The 20,516-nt window shown below is 39.7% G+C and overlaps 1 protein-coding gene across 1 annotated transcript in view; it reads right to left on the reverse strand.

Annotated features, from left to right (window-relative positions):
* The window catches only part of LOC112162642 (dolichyl-diphosphooligosaccharide--protein glycosyltransferase subunit STT3B), a gene marked incomplete at its 3' end in the record, with an annotated part of 92,397 nt that overhangs the window by 34,705 nt on the left and 37,176 nt on the right, over positions 1-20,516 (reverse strand). The window contains 2 exon segments of the mRNA XM_024298476.2: positions 8,013-8,300; positions 16,041-16,149. Coding sequence (XP_024154244.1) covers positions 8,013-8,300; positions 16,041-16,149 — 397 coding nt within the window.

Genomic DNA, 20,516 nt, shown 5'->3' on the forward strand with positions numbered 1-20,516 from the left:
GTCACACCGGAGTATAAGTCACACCGGAGTATAAGTCACACCGGAGTATAAGTCACACCGGAGTATAAGTCACACCGGAGTATAAGTCGCACCGGAGTATAAGTCGCACCCGAGTATAAGTCACACCGGAGTATAAGTCACACCGGAGTATAAGTTGTACCGGAAAACAAGTCGCACCGGAATACAAGCTACACTTTTGGGAGAGAAAAAAGGGCGTTTCAGAACAAATCCGTCAAGCACAACTGAAATAAATAAAAAAATAAAATACTAATCATTTGATCTGTATAAGAAAAATATCAAAGTTTAAGAGGAAAACAATAAGATTCTCTTTAATGTTTGTTTTTGAACGACACTTCTTCTGCCACTGTCAGCAGTAAATACCTTGGATGCAGCACCCTCTAGTGGTTGTTAGAGGAAACAACTGCTAAAAGAAAACTGGTGTTTATTGGGAAAATAAATATGAGTCTACTGTTGTAAAAAAATTGATTAATTAAAAAAAACGCAAATAAGTCGCTCCTGAGTTAAACTATGAAAAAACTGCGACTTATACTCCGGAAAACACAGTACTAAAAAAAAAAAAAAAACAACATTTTCTATATATACGTCTTCCCTCATGAGAAAATGTTACAAGAACACGTTAAAAAGACTTTGTTTCATTAAACATCTGAAATGAGGTCAAAAACGATGAATCTGATGAAAATCACATTGAATCTTTCAACTTTTATTAAGTGGTAGGACCCTGATCCACATAATAGTGACATCTATCAGTTCAGAGCTGTTCAATCAGTGCCTCTGCCCCCACACACCCCCCACATCACCACAAGCTGCTTTCTTCACAGAAATCGCACAGTGTGGTGCTATTCCAGCTAATTGAAAACAAGTCGTGAAAAACGGTGGAATTCTTGCAGCAACAATGCATCCTAGAGAAGGAAGAGAAGCTGAGCAGACAGAACAGACCCCCCATGTGAGAGAGGATTTAATTATAGATTATGGGAGGAATCGTGAGCGGTTGTCAGTGTTTGCATGTGGAAGTATGTTAGGCGGGAACACAAATAAAGTGAGTGGAGCTGAATGGGTTTATTAGCAGCTACAATGGAGGAGTCAGATAATGAAGATTGGATTGAGTCTTCATAGAACTGCTGCCATGTGGAGGAGAAGACGAGGGATAAAGAGACGAGGAGGAAGAGCGGGGATCGATGGGGAGATGGCAGGAGAAAATAAAGGAGGAAAAGCAAACATCAGGAGGTCGAGCACAAAGAAGGACAAAAAACGTCACGGAGACAAATGTAGGTAAATGAGACTGATAATGGGGAGCAGCGGCGCGTGACTCCAATGACACGTTCCTGGAGTCGGGCTAAGCAGAACGGAGGACGGCGGCCGGCTAGTGACGGGGATTACTTTAGATTTATTTACTTTGGATGGATGTCACTTCAGGACTTAATGGCAGCAATGAGAAACACCTTCTTCATTCAGAGACGTATTGATGTAGAAAGCAGACGTGACGCCTTTGTAATCGGCTTAAAAACAAGTCCTGAACAAAGAAAAACACGTGCTGGAGTCCTAGACATCAACACTATTTTAAATGTGTTGGAGGGGCTTTAAAGGGTTTAAAGACGTTTCAAAACAGACCATAAAACGGAAGGATTGTCAGTTTGATCTTATGTTTGAAACAGAGAAATTAATCTAACATTTTTATTGATGCTTGCAGATAGTAGAACTTTATTTTGAAGATATTGAAGTATAAAGTCTGGTATTGACTTTACAGATCTAATGCATTTTTACAAAATTCAATTTGTATCATAATTTGTGTTTCCGGTAGGATTCACAGAAGTTCAAACTGTGTTCATTTTGCTTAATCATTTTTGAACGATACGACTGAATTGGAATCATAATAAATTGGAATTTTCACTTTAAATGATTGGATCTGATCCCGCCAGTTGAGGTGTTCCGGGTATGTCCCAGTGGGCGGAGACTCCAGGGAAGACCCAGAACACACCAGAGAGACTAGGTCTCTCGGCTGGCCTGGGAACGCCTCGGAGTCCCTCCAGAGAGAGGGAGAGAGAAGAATAGAAAGTGAGAGAGAGAGAGCGAAAGAGACGGGGAAGAAGAGAGAAACGGATGGATGAAAACTGGGTCTAATGATAAATTGATGGATGGATGGAAGGATGGATGGATGGATGGATGGATGGATGGATGGATGGTCGGATGGATGGAAGGATGGATGGATGGAAGGATGGATAAATGGAGGGAGGGATGGACGGAGGGATGTTCAGATGGACGAAAAATGGCTCAAATTATGGATAGATAGATGGATGGAAGGATGGACGGAAGGATGGAGAAATGGAGGGAGGGATTTTCGGATGGATAGATGGACGGACGGTCGGAGGGACGGATGGAGGGACGGACAGACGGAGGGACGGACTAAAAATGGGTCAAATGATGGATAGATGGATGAAGAATGGATAGATGGATGGACGGACGGATGGATGGATGGACGGACAGAGGGATGTTCAGATGGACGGACGGATGAAAAATGACTCAAATTATAAATGGCGGCCGTGGTGCAGCGGTAGGGCGGTCGACTCCTGATCAGAAGTGAGCGGGTTCGACTCCGCCTTGCCCGCCCATGTGTCGAAGTGTCCTTGGGCAAGACACTGAACCCCGAATTGCCTCTGGTGGGAGGTTGGCGCCAGTGTTCGGCAGCGGAGCCACCACCAGTGTGTGAATGTGTGTGTGAATGGGTGAATGGGTCTGTGACTGTGAAGCGCTTTGGGCCCTTGAAGGAGGGTAGAAAGCGCTATACAAGTATACGCCATTTACGGCTGGATTAATGGACGGACAGTCGGATGGATGGGGGAGGGACTAAAAATGGGTTAAATGATGGATAGATGATGGATGGACGGACGGATTTTTGGATGGATGGATAGATGGATGGATGGATGGATGGAGGGAATGACTAAAAATGGGTCGAATGATGGATAGATTGTTGGATGGATGAATAGATGGATGGATCTATAGATGGATGAATAGATGGATGGATCCGATTCACTGACCTAAACTCAATCCAAGACATTACTAGCCAAATCTTCCAGCAGTCTGACTCAGAGATCCAGAGAATTAAACTGATCAGTGCAGCTGAAGTTTCCTTGTATTTCTTTAGCAAGATAATCAAGTGTAAATTAAACACGTGTTCAAACAAAAAAGTTAACAAGACTGAATGGCAAATATCCATTCACATTTTAGTTTGATAAAATTCACCCCACTGTTGGTCTCACCCACGACTCAGATGAATTTCTGTCGCTCTGCAGAAACTATGTCCAACAATATGACACAGACATTTGTAGATATTTGCTAAAATTATCATAATCATAATTTAAAAAATGACTGGGAACGCTTTGGAATCAGATCAAACGATGATCAGAGTGGGACTTTAAAAAGAACGCATCACCTGGGATGTTGTCAAAGTTTTCCCGCACAAACTCATTAAAAACTTCGGCTGTGCGTTAGAGTGTACACAGAGTTCTGAGGTAATAGACGCATGCAGGGCTGAAGGTCCAAAGCGAGCGGATCCATTAGCATTTCAGGCTGCTGAGTCACTGCACACACAAAGTAAGCAGTGTTTGATTGGAGGCTTCAGGTTTTAGACACACAGACTCCTCCACACTGAGCGGTTGATCACGGCCAAATTAGTGAGGCCAAGAGGGTTCAAAGACGGGCCATAACACGGCCTACAACCCACCACGGCGGCGAGCAACCCCTTCGCTCGCCGGTGTCCCGCACAACCCCACTGTGCAGTAAACAGGAGTGAGCCGAAGCGGATCTCTGAACCTCCACAGGAGCGTCTCAAAGGTGAAGAAAATACTGAAATAATGAGATCCAACCTTCCAGCAGCACTTAGGAATAGATCAATCTTTACAAGACTTTGTCTAGCTCAGGGGTCGGCAACCTTTAACAGTTCAAGAGCCATTTGAGCTCGGTTTCTACTGATCAAAACATAAAAGGAGCCGAATACTTTAGTCTTTAAAAAATTTGGATTTGCATTCACTACCTTCTTTTTTAATAATAAATATAAATTTTGTTTACATAAATAGAACCCAGCATCTCTCAAAGTGTGACTTTTTTGTCCTCGGCAGTCTTACACTGCTGGGTTTTGTTATTTTAGTTTGGGGTTTGGTAGTCTTAGTTTGCTGGCTTTGTTTGTTTTCTTTAGGCAGTTTTGGTTAAGGGTCAGCAGTCTCCATGACTTATTTTATGTTTGGCCACCATGGAGAGGTAAAAGATCCACATGTGGATCTGGATCTGGAGGTTTCTGATCCTTGATCTGGCTCATGGATATTTCTGACAGATGTACTGACCAATAACTTAAAGTTAAATCTTTTGATCTATTTCAAAGCTTTGATGTCATTTTTAGCCAAAGCCAACAAACCTGTCGTTTCATTTTCTAGGACATAGTTTCTGCAGAGGGGCAGGACTTCATTAGAAATTAATCTGAGTTCTGGGTGAGACTATTGGAGTGGAGCAACGCCGCCCCCTTCCCCGTTGCTGAGAGCTCAGAAAAGAGCTTGTGGCCCCGCCCAGTGTATTTTCTACGTTACAAATACGATCTTTTTCAAACTGGATTTTTTCGTTTCTTCCTAATTCAGGATTTGAATGAAGAAATTCTACTTTAAGCTCAATTTTCTTTGCATGCGTTCGGCATCTTCAGAAAATTGCCGTAAGAACACGTTAAAAACACCGTTTTCATAATTTATATACAGAATTCCCATCGTCAGACGCTGTACGAAGGTTTCAGGAATGACTCATCATGTTTAAGACGCACATCTGTGACGTTCAAAACTTCATAATATTTGTTTTCATGTTTGCATCAACCGACTCCTCCATTCATCAACCGTCTGCACATGAATCCCGATGAGCAATGCTGTATTGTCTGCACACACAGAGCAGCACCTGCAGGCTCTTCTCAGCTCTGAGTCACATTTCTGATAAACTGAAAGCAGTTCCATCCGATAGAGTAAAACCATCATTTACTGAAAAGTCAATTTTATATTTAGGTTTAATTAGCATAAGCCAGTAATTGCCTAAACAACCAAATGGGTCCAGACTGACAGGGAACAACTAAAAGCTCATCTGCAAGATAAAAAAGGACAAAAATGTTATTTTACCAAATAAACGCGATACTTACAAACGTGTTGCCGAGCGTCTTATTTTGTTTTTCACTAAAGCTCCGAGCGCTAGTTGGAAGCAAAGCTCACCAAAGATCTTTCTGCAGCTGTACACCGCATCAAAACAACAACAAGATCTCACCATTTTTACTCATTATTACCTTGGCTGGTATTATTACTGTTAGAGTTCAATGAGACGATTACAACTTGGTTTCAACTTGGGATGGCTACAAAACTCTAACACAGTTTTTTCAATGTCATAGTCTTTAAAAAGTAGAACATTTTTATTGTATCTAAAAAAACGTCCCAGTAGTGGTTTAATTGAAGTTTTAAACCAAAATCCCACAACCTAAAAAGACATTTTTCATGTTAATCTGAAGTCTCTGCTTCCAAAATGTCCTCTAAGGGGGCGTGGCTTTTGGATCTCTCTCCCCCCGTCTGATTATAATAGCTCTTTGTTGTGTTTATAAGAAAAATGTCACACATATATGTTAAAAACTAAAAAACGGGATGGTCATCAGAGGGGGACTTTAAAGATGCGGTTGATGATGACCCCCTCCATCTGATTACATCATTCGCTGCAAACTGAGCCCATATGATGAACCTTCCACCACCATGCTTTGCATCTAGGACTTGATTGCTTTCTTGCATATCTGTTATTGAACATTGATCTCAGCTCCACACCATCATCACCTGCAGTTCTCTCGTTCTTTTAAAACAGAAAGGTTAGCGTCTGCTGAACTCTGTGGCTAAAAACCACATTCCAAGAAGCTCTTTTGTTCTGAGAAAACCGACGGTTGACGTGGTTACACGTCTACAAAACGACGGGCAAACGTCTCAAACTATCATTTTCAACTGAACATCAAAAGCACTTGTAACCAAACACGCTCCGCTCTGCCAGGATGGAAAATATTCTCAGTTCTTGCTGCTGAAGGTCAACTTCAGCATCAAGGGAACGAGGCTTAGTGATAAAACCGGAAAGCTCCGCTCTGGAGTTTACAGACAGACGCGTAAGACACATTCTCAATAAAACGTCTGCAGTGTTAAGACAGCTGCTGTGAGAGGCAAAGACTGCAATTCAATGATGTATGTTCACTTAATCGCTATTAAAACCTTCTGATTACATGGAAATTGCAGCAGAAATATGACAAAACAAACTAATAGATTTTGGCAGCTGTCGCCAAAGGAGCGTCTGCCCGAAAGGTTCAATTCCCCGTCTGTCCAGAACAAAAACCCCCAATAAGGACTCTGTATAAAAAGTTACAGCTTAATACTTTTTAAAATGTGAGTTAAATTTTAAACACTTCCAGCCGAGCTCTTAAAGGCCACCCCATCAAAAGTTTTTAGTACACTTTGCATTTTCTGTGCAGCACACAGCAAGTCTAGAGCCCCAGTGTGCATTTCAAGTCTGCAAATGAATAATTCAACAAGAAAAGTAAGTCAGTCATGAACCCAGGGCTAGCTTACAAGCTACACCATGTCGGATCTGCAGAGCTCACCTGGGAACAGATCATCTGAAAACACAGAAGAACCCGAAAATCTGTTACTGTTTACAGAAAATGAATATTAGTTCCATCACAGAAACGAGACGAAGAGATCTCCATAAAACCATCAAAACTCTGATACTTCACACAACAATCATGCTTTAAATGATCACTAAATACTACAGATGTAACGATTCAGTCCAGACACGACTCGATTCAGTTTTAAAGTCACAATTTCGATTTTTTTTTCTCACCGGAATGATTTTAAGGTATTTTAAGGTCAAGAATATTTTCTTTTTGTCCTTTACATCAAACTGTCTGTTTTCCTACTAACAGAAAGGATTCAATACAAACAATTATACATAATACCGAAATGATCATAAATCCTTTGATACTTTGTTCATGGTGTGACCGCTCCACACCCACACCAGCTCAGAGCAACTTCCCACCAGCCACTGCACACAAACTCGTATGCAATCACCCGCGCTCACACGTTCACGCACGGCGTGCACAGAAAAAAGACTCAGAGTTAATAAAAAAGAGCACGGCTCCCAGGAAAGTCAGAAGGGAAACAGTCGTGAAGCTGCGTCGTCACTCACGACTGTTTATCGAGGTAAATGGGTCAAAGTTGCGATGAAAATGTGAAGTTGCAGAGTGGGCGACAATCTGGAGTTTGCTTGAATTTTTGCTAATAGTAGCAATCGGAAAAACATCGGAAGGACCGACTTATGTGAAACTTTTAAATCTGAAAGGGCTGAATGCCCAGACACTCACAGGCACACCTGCACTCTCACAAGTGTGCACACAAAGCCACAAGCACGCCCGCACACTCTTAGGCACACCTGCACAATCTCAGGCGCTCACACACGAGTGGGCCCGAATGAAGAAACGTCATCAGGTCTGCATTTTTCTATCTACAGGTCGAGACAAACGGATTTTCTCATTTTTGGCATCAATGAAGATGTTGACGAGTTTTAAACTTTTTTTTCCCAACAGATTCAGAAAGAATCGTTACATCCTTAATATCTAGTTACTTGATGATAAAAAATAAAAATAAAAATAAAAAAATGTTTGAAATTTGCATTTTTGTCTATTTTGCAATTCCCCTCATTATTTCAGTTTAAAGAACGACTTGCTTACTTACCTGGTATCATTCTAACTTCACCTTTCTGACAACGACTTTATCATTTTTAGATACACTAAACATAAATTCTATGAATTTATGTTTATTTTTAAATAGGAACAAAATTCAAGAAAGAATTTAATGGAAGAATAATTGATTAATTTCAATAAATTCATTACAAATGAATCTCTCTGACCCAGCGCCACACACCATATCTTCAGATGAAGGGTCTGAGGTACTTACCCAAAGGTAGTAAGTAAATTGCAGAGCAAAGATGGCGATTCCCTCGTTGTCAAAGGAACCCGCCACGGAGCGCGAGATGTATCCCGGCACGATGGCGATAAAGCAGGCTGCCAGCAGCCCTGCTCCCTGGTTCCACAGCTCCCGTGTCAGCAGGAAGGTGGAGATGGCTGTCAGTCCACTGAAGACCGGAGCGAGGAACACACAGACGTCCCGAATGTGGACGGTGATGTGGAGGAAGTTCAGCATATAGTGGATAAGGCCGGCGGTCACCATGAGGCCGGGGTATACCTGGAAGCAGAGACGGGACCAGAATGAAGCTTTGAGAAATTACCAATATTCACAGCAGTCAATAGAGAGAATCCTGAAGCTATAGCCACACTAGGGGTTGATCTGGACGTTTGCTGCTGGTTTTTGGGTCGTCCAGGTCCATGAAGGTTCATAGAAAGGAGCGGCTGTATCCTAAGTGGAGCACAGGAGTGTCTTCAGCTCAAGGGACGTCATGAAAATAGAACGTTCCATTGCCATGTGTGTAGAGCTGCCACGATTAGTCGACTAATCGACTTAAAATAGTCGACGACTAATTTAATAGTTGATTAGTCGTTACTTTATATTATATGGAGTCAGAGTGTAGTAAAGTTGAAAGTTATAATGGTATTCTGATAAATGTTTTGACTATTTTGGAATTTATTAAAGTTTTTTACGCTATTTCGTAGTTTAGCTAATATTTCAGGTACATGCTAGCTGTTTTGGCTAGTTTATGCTTTTTGTTTTTTAGGCTATTTTGAATTTAATCTAATATTTCAGCTACATTCTAGTTTTTTGGGGGCTAATTTAGGCTTTTTTTCCTGCTTTGTTAAGCTAATTTAGCATTTAGCTAACTGCCTATCAGTGTCAGCGTTTTCAGCTATCAGCATTAACATCTTCAACGGGCAAATTCAGCTGCGTCCTTCAAGATGTGTCCTTTACATACACTTTGCGCATGACCTCACATGTTCTAATGCCATACTCTAGTAGTTAATGAGATGTGATTTGAGGAAATTGAAAAAAAAGAATTCCTACGACACACCTGCGTCTCACCTACTTCCCACTTATGTGTTGTATAACGCTACGTTCTAAAAATGTCGTTTTAAGCAAACACATTCAAAGAAAAGTCCATGTAAAGACAAATATAGGCCCATTTTGGGGTTCTGTGTTCAAGTTTTTTTGTCCGGACTCAAACTCTACATCCAAATCATGCCACCAATGAACACGTTGGAAACGTTAGCTTAAATGAGCTCTTTATTGGCGCTTTTTAATGTTGTCATCACTTTATGTCAAACATTGGGTGGCTATAGTGGCTCCGCCCCAACCATTTCACTTTTCAATAGACCCCACCCCAAACTTTCCAATCAGATGTTGACCGCTGAACCAAAGCCACTTTTTAATGTATTTTACAAAACTTCCTGATAGATTTATGGTCTCTGACTCTTCCCAAACAGTCGTCTCATCCTCTTCTAACTATAAGATCAATAAGTCCTCCAACTCCAGGACTTTGTTTGTTAGAAATGTTAAAAAGGGAAATCATCTTTTAAGACTAAACCGGATGTCTTTGAAGTTGAACTTCTGTCCGATTTGAAACCTTGGCAGCCTTCGCGTTCAGTCACAGTGGACGGCGCCGGAGGGAGTTCCAGCTCGCCTGCTGCAGTCTTTGGGTTTTATCTGTAAAACTTAAACCTCACAGGTGTGAAGTACCTTAGGATTCAGCAACTACAGAACTTATTTATACCCTCACATTATATCAATAATAGATTCTGCCGCACTCTTCGGGAGAGCTTTTCCTTCCACAACTGCAGCGTGTCTGCAGGAAGTGTTCGGGATCCCGTTAACCCAAACGGAAGATCCCGATTACGGTAACCAGGTGATACCACGTTCAGGACTTAAACTGTAACATAGAAAAGGAGGGATTTGGTTTTCCTACTCCCCCAAAAATACTCCAACAAATCTCCTAAAAGTCCATTTGGGTCAAAGGAGGCGGACACATCCCATCCCTTCTGCTGAGCGGAGCGGGAATAAACAACGGATCAAATGAGTTTCTTTCCTTCCATTATTTAGATCATTGCATCTGTGAGAGTCTCTGATGAGATACTCAGTGTGGCAGATCAGCAGATCTAATATGTTCATTCTCCACACCGTCTAATTAGGCAGAAACACAAAAATTTGTGATTAAAAAAAAAAAGTCAGAAAGTTTTATTTTCCTGAAGTTCATTGGAAGGAATTTTGTTGCCGATTATAAATTAATCAAATATTCAGTGAGGGATAACGTCAAACGAAGGGTGAAAGGACCAATACCCAAAACACATTTTAGGTCGCGGGCGGAACAGGATAAATATTTATTGAACACTCTAAAACTACATTTATAAAACCTTAAAACTCTAACTTTTGAACATAATTATGAACTAGATATATAGCATTACCTGTGATAATGCTATTGTGAATGCTGTAAACTGAATTTGGCCGCTGAAGATGCTGACAGTGAAAGCTAAAAACGCTTAAGCTGATTGCTGAAAAAGCTGAAACTAATAGCCAGCTAAAATATTAGCCAAGTGCCAAATTAGCCACAAAAAAAAAGAAAAAAACATTGGTTAGCCTAAACACCTAGCATGTAGCTGAAAAAATAGCTAAACTTCAAAATAGCCTAAAAACTAAAAAAAAACTAAATTAGTCAAAACAGCTAACATGTAGCCTTAATATTAATATTTAGGCTAAACTCCAGAACACCCTAAAAAAATATCGATTTGTGATTCGATTCGTACTGATAATGGGCATCTTGAAGAGCATTATCACATGTATCCCTTACAAAAAAGTATAAAATCAAACATTTTTCTTTTAATCTTGTTTTCTAAAAATGTTTAAGCTTTTGCCTCAACCAACAGACTGCACCGACACCATTGCTTATTTAACAACCGTTAAACAGTAAAAGGTTTCAGAGACTATGAGTCGTGTTAACATAAGAGGCCAAATCTCAAATATCTCATTTTATTCAAAAAGAAAAATTCTGTGAAATGACTGAAATCCTCCAAAATATGGAGCTCCTCATCAGAATGTGTAATTCTGAAGAGAGTAGTGAACTGAACATGGGCTGAGGCCTCATGGTCACGTCTCATTTATTCAAGAGGTGCGATTAAATTAGGGTGGATGAAGTATATCGGGTTGTTTAAGTGAAAAGAAAAAGGTCTAACAAGTGTATATTCACAGCAGCTGCAGTCCATACACTGCTCCTTACAAACAGGTCTTCATGTTTTAATTAAAGAGAGCGAAGCTTCACCAGTAAATCTAATTCACGTTTGGCCTCTTTGCTGTTTTTTTGCATCAAATTCTGTAGAATAGAGCGACATAATCTTGTTTTAGTCATTTATAAATGTGCAAAAGGCCCAAACCATTGGTGGTGAAGAGTTATATCTACATCAATCCTGTAGATAATTTATGTCCGAGCTAGAACGAAGTTCTAACATTGATTTTTCATCACGACAGTAATACAAACGGATACGTCTTTATCAAATATGCACAGTTGTTGTTTAACAGAGGAACTCTTGATTCATCTGCTTGACGGTCTGTTGTTGTTATGACTCTGGAGGGCTGCAGAACCGGGGTCAAAGACAAGAGATTTTCTTTTATTTTTCCTCAACTCAAAGGACGACTAGACCAGACGAGGCATTTAACTGTCATTTCAACGGATACCAAATCACTAATCTTTCCAATTGCGAGGCCTTTTCAAGCCTTCACAACTTTCAAACAAACTGAAGACTGAAATGACTCAATTCTGGACTTGAAACGGAACCAGAGTTCTGCAGAAGAACAGAATAAGTGGACTTTTAAAAAAAACGAGATGGAGAAGCTGAGAAATAAACTGGAAAAGGTGCTGAAAGAAATGTCACGAGTCAACAACTGGTGGTCTTTTAGAGCAAAAAAACTCACTCTCCAGACCAAAAAATTCAGGTTTTCAAAATAAACTATCAATGACAGTCCAACATAAACACGCACTAACCCAACACTCATGTCTTGACGCAAATTCACTCCAACATTTTATGGTGTGAAAAGCTGAGCGGAAGTAAAATCCTTTTATTTAGAAATGGTAGTAAATAAAGGTAGAAACTTTTAAGGATGCGTGAGCATTTTCACATTTGTGCAGGAAGGAACATAATTGTAAAAGTTGAAAACCTGAGAAACAACCAGTTTATATAACTGAGAAAATATTGTTTCGGTTGGGGGAACGTGTTTGTAAAAAAGTAGAGCTGCCACCATTAGTCATGACTATTAGGAATGGGTATCGATAATAATACTCTTTTTTTATTCTTTTGATCCACTCAATTCATTTTTGCGTTTACAAAGTGTATACATTCAGACACAATTGTTTAGAAATACATTAATAATCTACTATATGTTCTGCATGAATTGTTCTGTCTCTCCTGGAGGGACTTTCAGTTTGGCCACTAGGTGGAGATCATGCTATTGCAATACAGAAGAAGAAGAAGGTATGAGCAAAAAACAGTTTAGATCACAAATGGTTACTTTTGAAAATATTTCCTTAAAAGATTAGAAAATACATTTAAGATGTTCATTTAGTCAGCAATATATGTTTAAGGTTAACCGGGCGTTAGCATTAGCCGTCCTATGGGAAATCCCATTAAACGTTAGCGTCAAGCTAGCAGATTTTAGCTTTTTGTGCTAGATCAATCTCTTTTTATGAATCAAATCGATTAATCGATTTTATCAACCCAGCCCTAATGACTATGTCGACTCTTGAAATAGTCAGTGACTAATTCAACAGTTGATTAATCGTTTTTGTTTCGTTTTTTTAATCTCTAAACTACAGTGCATACTTTCTAACGCGGTGTCTGTCATTATCTTTGACACACATGCACTGTAGAGCTAATCCGTGTCAGTAGTGATGTCACAGGAAGTTCTAGGAAGACTCTGTTACCATAACAACACGCCAACAGAGCTTGAGGGTGGGAAACATACAAAAAATAAGTTAGCATATGGTTGAAACACTTCAAGTTTAAAGCTAATGATGGTTAAGACGTGTTTCTTTACATCCAGTTTACAAATGATCCAATAAGTCGACTAATCAGGAAAATAAACTGTGATTAGTCGACTATTAAAATAATCGTTTGTGGTAGCACTAGTAGAAAATGTGGACAGTAGGGTCAGATTTTTATCTTTTATCTATTTTTCTTTCCCTTTTTGGAGCTGCACCTAAAGTGACAGCACACCAAATGTTTGCATTCGAAACATTTAAACAGGTTTCCTCATGTTTTAGTGTTTAGTAGAGTCAGAACTTGCACCAAATCTTCACCTGGTATTTAGTGATCTCGAGGTTATTTTACTGCAGGCGGGTTACATTCAACACTCTGTATGTCAACTCTCCCCTTTTGCTGCAAAGCCGACATATACTGCAATTTTTTGCATAGATTTGCATCTTTTAAAAGAAATTAGCATGTATAGCACAGCCAATAAAATGACCCTTTAACCTGCGATCACAACGTCTGAAAGCTGCAAAAGGTAAAAGACCATTGGCCATCTGGAGATGCAGCCTCTCTATACCTGTGCTTTAGATTCAGACTCCAGACCTTTATGGAGTAATAAATGATGCCATAGTGAACTCAGTCTGGGATATTTTCATTTTAATTAAACAAAAATCATGATCATTGAGTATTTTCTTTTTTAGTAAGAAGATTTTGACATTGTTCATAATTTAAACCATTTAGTCAGTTTTCTGCTCTCTGGTTGCACAAGGTTGAGCTCCTACAGAGTTTTAAAGTCACTTTAAAGTGTCAAATAAAATTATTTCTGAAGTTAAAAGGTCACAACAGAACAGAATTCTGATTTTGAGAATAATAATTCCTCTGCTGAGTCTGTTCGTCTGTTTGAGGTTGAGCTGAAAAGTCCAGAAAATTTTAGTTTTAACCAAAGTTTTTGGTAGAACAAAAGTATATTTTATTTTAATGATCAGTATCAGTGTGAGTTTGAGGTTTACGGTTTAAATCAATGGAGTCTTTCATATAATTGGACTGAATGAGCTTTTTCTTCAGGATGATGAACAGAGCTGTGACGAATGTCCAAATACTGATAACTGCAATCTGAAATCTGAAAAATCAAGTACAAATATTTGTAACATCCGAGATCGTGATTCATCTTCAGAAATATAGTAGGAAAAAATCTTCAGGTAATATGATTATAGCTCTAAAAACGCAGAATAATGCTGGACTTTAAGCTTATAAACTAAACGAACCGAATGCGCTACTGTCAGAACATGTATATACATTTTCAAAGTAAAGTGTTGGTGGAGGCTCTCATTTTCAAAATAAAAGTATTAAGTGTTTTTGGTTGAAAAACAGATTTTCTCTTAAATCATTACAATATAAATGCGTATTAAATAATAAGAACTATGGTTTGATCTGTGAATTGAATCGGATCAACACCTGGACTGAGTGACCCCTCCCCCCAAATATGAAGCTGATCCCCAAAAGTAGGCGGAGCCTGCTGGCCTCCAAGCCAAATGTTCAACCCGTTTAACAGATTTTGTGTAGTTCACTTAAAGACGTAGTAGTGTGGACTTCTGACAAACTCGACACAGATTGGATAGAGTGGTTGTCGTAGATAAAGACTCAGACCGATCACTGTTACTGATCACATCCGGCTTCAACTTAGCGTTTGTACTGCAAAAAAAAAAGAAAAAAAAGGTGCCTTTATTGATTTCAGAGCTGAAAATACTGTTTATCTTCTAACAGTGTCCCGTCTCCAATGAACGCCGGTGCCCAAAAGCCGCCGGGTCAAACCGGTGCTCGTTACCATTAAGGCGCCGTTCTCCAATAGTGGCTGGGCTACCTTAAGATCATCCGTGGGTTGTGCAGACGCCGGCTGTCTGTGGTGTTTGTGTAATGAGCCAATCAAATGTACGTTCATTCGACTGAGTATTTAAACTGTGCGGTGGCATACGCCAAAGAACGTTCTGGTGAGGAATCTGCACGATATTTTTGGGGTGGATCCTAAATGGATCTGTGAATGCTAGAGGTCAGGGGTCGGAAACCTTCAATGGTGAAAGATCCATTTGGGATCAAAACCTGGAAGGAAACGCATAGTCTTACTTCAGCCTTTAAGAAAGTTGGATTTGCATTCATGACCGTCTTTTTAATAATATGAATTTTGTCTATTTTTTTTTTGCATGAACAAAAGCAAATGTATAATAGAACATAGCATCTCTCAAAATGTGTGTTTTTTTTTTTACTAATTTTAAAAATAAGAGATGTTTTGTGCCAAACAGGATCGTCTCAGTAAATGATTGCTATTTTATTTTTCTTTTATTGACTTTTTGTTCTTTTTCTCCTCTTTGTCCTCAGCAGTAATACACTGCTGAGTTTTGTTATTTTAGTTTAAGTTTGGTAGTCTTAGTTTGCTGGCTATATTTATTTGTTTTTTTCTACGTAGTTTTGGTTCGGGGGAGCTGCTGACTCAGACGGTCGACATGTTTCGGTCAGCAGTCTCCATGACTTATTTTATGTTTGCCCAAGAAGAGATAAAAGAGCTGCAGGTTGCAGACCCTGCTATAGGTGATATCAAGAAGACACTGTAGAAAAAGGAGCAACAAGCAAATTATTTCTTGGTGGAGATACAAAGGAAGCGAGCGAAGAATTAGAAGATCTGGTTTTAACACGGATTATTGAGCAAAAACGGAAAGGTAAACGCTGAGTCGGCTGCCAAATTTTGAAATATGTGCCGGGGCTACTATTGGAAGATATACAGTACGTCATTTTCTATAATCAATGATCACCACCTTAGTAACGAATGGACTTTAGATTCAAATATTTCCAGCTGTGAAAAGTGTGGAATGACATGAAACATCATGTCTGGTATCAGTGTCACAGATTGGCTTCATTCCACTGGAAAACAAAGAACAAATGAAAACATATTTGCTTGCGTCCTCCCTCCAGTTCTATGGCTGCTTTGGAAATGATAAACAATAGAAGACATGAAGAAATGTTTACTTACCGTGCCACCAACAATCCTGCCTAAGGGGTACCAGGCTCTCTCATCAAACCAGTTGAGGAACTCGTAGAAGCCATTACTGGCGAGATGGTGTGTTGATCTGTAGTTGAACCTGCAGTAACAATAACGGATGATCAGCAGCAGCTGGGTACAAAGCAATAAAACAACCACAAACACAGAAAGTGCATCCTCACAGCCAGGAAACGCATAAACCAAAAACTAATCTCAAGGAAATAATAGAATACTTTATTTGCAAATTTCCTGAGGGAGCCGTGAATGCATAAACTGCGGCACCTTTGGCCTCGGAGGAGCCAAGATAAAGAGCATTTTAACAATGTTAGAATTGTGAATATGTTGACTTCTCTAAGGTCAGCTTTAGATTTTAAAAAATAATAATAATGAAAGGCTTCTGGCATTCTTTGCTACTCGTTACAAACACTTTTTGCTCATCGCATAAATAACTTTGGTTTGGTAGCAGCAAAAAACAGCTTTGGAACTGAGACAAACCTAAGAATAAATACATGGAATATAACTGCAAACCGGCTCCTATTCAAGCTGGCAGTGGTAAGCCGATTGGGTTGGATCATTTTCAAACAGCAGAATCAAAGAACTGACACCGTTAAGAAGGCTGCTGCCAAAGGGAACAGAGCGAGTGTCCAGCAGAATCTCAGAGGAGGAAACTTCCCCTCTCAGCCAAATGAAGTGGGCTGCGGTATCGCGTGGTACGGCGCTCACGAGCTTCATGTAAACGTAATCCGTGTCAATATGTCCACGACTTGAAGCTATGTAGAGCAGTTTGCTAAAGGACAACCACCTGGGAGACACGTACAAGAGCATATGACTAATAAGCTGGAACACTCCAGAGAAATGACTCGACTCATTTCCCGTCAAGTAAAGCAAAATCAGCAGCTAACTAACGCCGGCAAGGACAAAAATACCGTCCGATAGTCTTTACTCGTGTTGTTTTACCAGGTTGAAGTGACGATTAATAGGTATGTGTGCGAATAATAGAAAGTCAATGAGCTCCCTAGTCATTCGAGTGTGTGCTCAGTCTTCTAAATGGTCATAATATCAATGCAGATAGAAATCTAACCAGTGCTTAAGCGGTACAAATCAAGATATGTCTGTGAAAATTCTCAATCAAGCAGATCAAGTTACTGAAAGATTCTGTTGTTTAGGACAAATGAACTATAAAAGGTTGATCTGGAACAGGGATAGACGACTCCAGGCCAGTTTTCCTGCCTGTTGTCCTTGCTTTGGCATGCTCCAATTGGCTGGACACACCTGAACCAGGTAATTAGTCATGATTAGGGATTGGATATCTGGAAATCATGCACACACACCAGTCCTAAAAGTCTGGAGTTGCCCATCCTTGATCTAGAACAGGGATAGGCAGGTCCAGGCCTTGAGGGCCTTAATCCTGCATGTTTTCCAAAATACCCTGCTAAGGCTGACTGCAGTCACTCCGGTGTTTTTTAGAAGTTATGTCAGCACTTTTGAGAAAAAAGCTCTCGCTAGTCTAACTTTGAAAACCGGAAGCTTCACCGACACGAAGATTTGTTTAAACTGTGACAGTAACACTACTTTTTCGGTTTTATTTCAGTTCATAAACTTAAAATCCAACATTAATCTGCATTTCAGAGCAAAAGTACACCGTCCCAAAATAATATTTTAATACACTCTACTGTATTTATAAAGATCCCAAATCAGCGATCTTGGACGTACTGAATATTCATACTCAAATTTTCAGGGGCAGATCGTAAGTATCCGAGTTCTCAGATACTCGTTACACCCCTAAAATTAAATAATTCAAGTAGCTGTCAGACACATTGGTGTTCACGGCAGCCAGTCGTGCAGTGCGCCCCCTATCTACCTCCAAAGAAAGATCTGACCAAAGGACGACGAATATGATTTACAGCCTCTTCAAGTGAAAATACAAGATCGATACTTCGTGAGAACCCATCGAGAGTCAATCACAGGAGTAAATATGGAAATTTATTGCAATATCGCCAATGATGACAAAATGCACACACCCTTTGAAACGTAACTTTTGAACCATATATGCAATTAAAACTGATTCTGAAGTGGAGAAAAGCCGCTTTGGGCTCATTTGAAACACTATTTTGGCATCAAAACGAAAGATTTTGTAACAGAACAAAACCTTAGTTAAGTCTCAACACTGAAACAAAAGCTCTGATTTTAAAGGGTTAACTCTCTTGTCATTTCTATTTGTAAAATGATATGTTTTAGTCAAAATAAAGACTTTTTGACTTTCTGTATTAAAATTAAAACCCTCCTGTGGTTAGTGTTTGAAACCAAACGTCAGATTGGAGTTTCCACGTTGGCATCACTCATTAAATGGATCATAACGTCGTTCTAAATGAAATTTTCAATGCCTAAGGACAAAGAAAAAGATCAGTGCTTCTTCAAGTGATCTCGAAAAGCTATTAGGAAGCTGACAAAAGTGCCTCTCCTTGGATTTCCTGAGGCAATCACATTACTCAACTGGAGATTTGAACCTGGGCGCACAGACAGGAACAAATATCCCATTCAGCTGCAGCACGAGCTGCTCACAAGCCAGCAGACAAAGCCGGAGCTTTCATTCCAGTTTTGGTAAAATTCACTTTCAAGCTTTCAAGCTATAAATAATTGAGCCGTACCTATATAAATGTTGCACATTCGGATGGTGGATCTTTCTCTCTCTACACTCAGGAAGAAAAATTGAAAGTCTGGACTATTTTTTCCTCTTTAGTGGTAAGACACATATTTTATTAAAGCCCCGCTCACATGTATTTATAAAAGTAAAGCTAAAACTTGGATGATGTATCTCACTTCTTCCCCCCAATCTTTATTCCTATAAACTAGTGCTGCCACAGACGGTTATTTTAATAGTCGAATAATCACAGATTATTTTTTCAGATTAGTCGACTAATCAGGTCATGCGGAAACTGGATATAAAGCACCACCATTAGTCTTAAATAATTAGCTTTAAACTAACTAAAAATTAGATACATAGCATCACCCGCAATGCTAGTGTGAATGCTGTAAGCTGAATTTGACTGCTGAAGATGCTAGTGCTGATTGCTGAAGAAGCTGAAGCCAAGAGTTGAAAACGCTAAAGGTGAAAGCCAGCTAAAATATTAGTTAAATGTCAAATTATCCAAAAAAAACCTTTAAAAAGTTAGCCAAAATAGCTAGCATACAGCTGAAATATTAGCTAAACTTTAAATTAGCCTAAAAAAACAAAAGATCTTAAATTAGCCAAAATAGCTAGCATGCAGCTGAAATATTAGATAAGTCCAAATTAGACTAAAAAAACCTTAATAAATGCTAAAATAGTCCAAAAAGTTAGCATAATGCCATTTATAAATTTCAACTTTACTACATTCTGACTTCATTTAATATAAAGTAACGACTAATCGACTATTAAATTAGTTGTTGACTATTTTAATAGTCGATTAGCTGACTAATCGTGGCAGCTCTACTATAAACCAACAGACCCAAGAAAGATGAGATTGATATTCAGGGAAACCGCCTGCCGTGTCAGCCTGACAGCACTTTCTTAGTTACATTGAATCACAATTGGACATAATGCAGGTAAAGCTAGCCAGGTGTGAGCTTTCTCCCCCAGACGGGCTCTGAATACAGATGGAGCTCGCCCAGCATTCAGCCTCAACATTCTGCAGCCGTCAAATCAGAGAGACAAAAACAAAGCAAATTCAAAGCCCGGAGACACCAGGCCAAATCCAACAAAACCTTTTCCCCGCCAGCTTCAGGGCAGCTCAACTTCACATTTTATTCCTGCCTCCGTCGCTTTGATGGGATGGATATTGAGGCTCTCCCACGTGCTTTCGCAATTTAACGCATAGCTGGCTGTATGGTCTCGGGCCACAAAGCCTATGATGCTTAGAGATGCAGCTGAATCCTCTGAGCGCCAGCGTTTTAGCTGGGAGACGAGACGCACACAAACACGCACACAAACGTGCACACAAACACGCACACAAACACGCACACAAACACACACACCTACGGAGTTTGAGGTAATAAAGACTTCAGTCAGCGCTCCAGTGACACAAACCGGCAGTGGTTTCATACCTTGTAGAACTTCCAGCTCTGTTCTAACTTTACTCATTTACTGGAGACTCGTTTCCTCAACAGTGTTAGCCCTCTGAATTAGTAACTCTTCAACCATTTACGCAATAATGCAATTCCAATTGATTCTGAAGCAGAGAAAGGCACCACTGAGAATCTAGCTAAAAACTAGATATCTAGTTTTTAGCTAGATTGTGATCATGCTAGTGTGAATGCTGTAAAGCTCAATTTGACTTCTGAAGATGCTGAAATTGATAGCTGAAATCGCTGAAGCTAATAGCTGAAAAAGCTGATAGCCAGCTAAAATATTAGTTAAATGCCAAATTAGCCTAAAAAACTAAATAAAAATGTAAGTTAGCCAAAACACCTAGCATGTAGCTTAAAAAA

This window comes from Oryzias melastigma, linkage group LG11 (genome assembly GCF_002922805.2).
Source record: "Oryzias melastigma strain HK-1 linkage group LG11, ASM292280v2, whole genome shotgun sequence".
NCBI classification, from domain to species: Eukaryota; Metazoa; Chordata; class Actinopteri; order Beloniformes; family Adrianichthyidae; genus Oryzias; species Oryzias melastigma.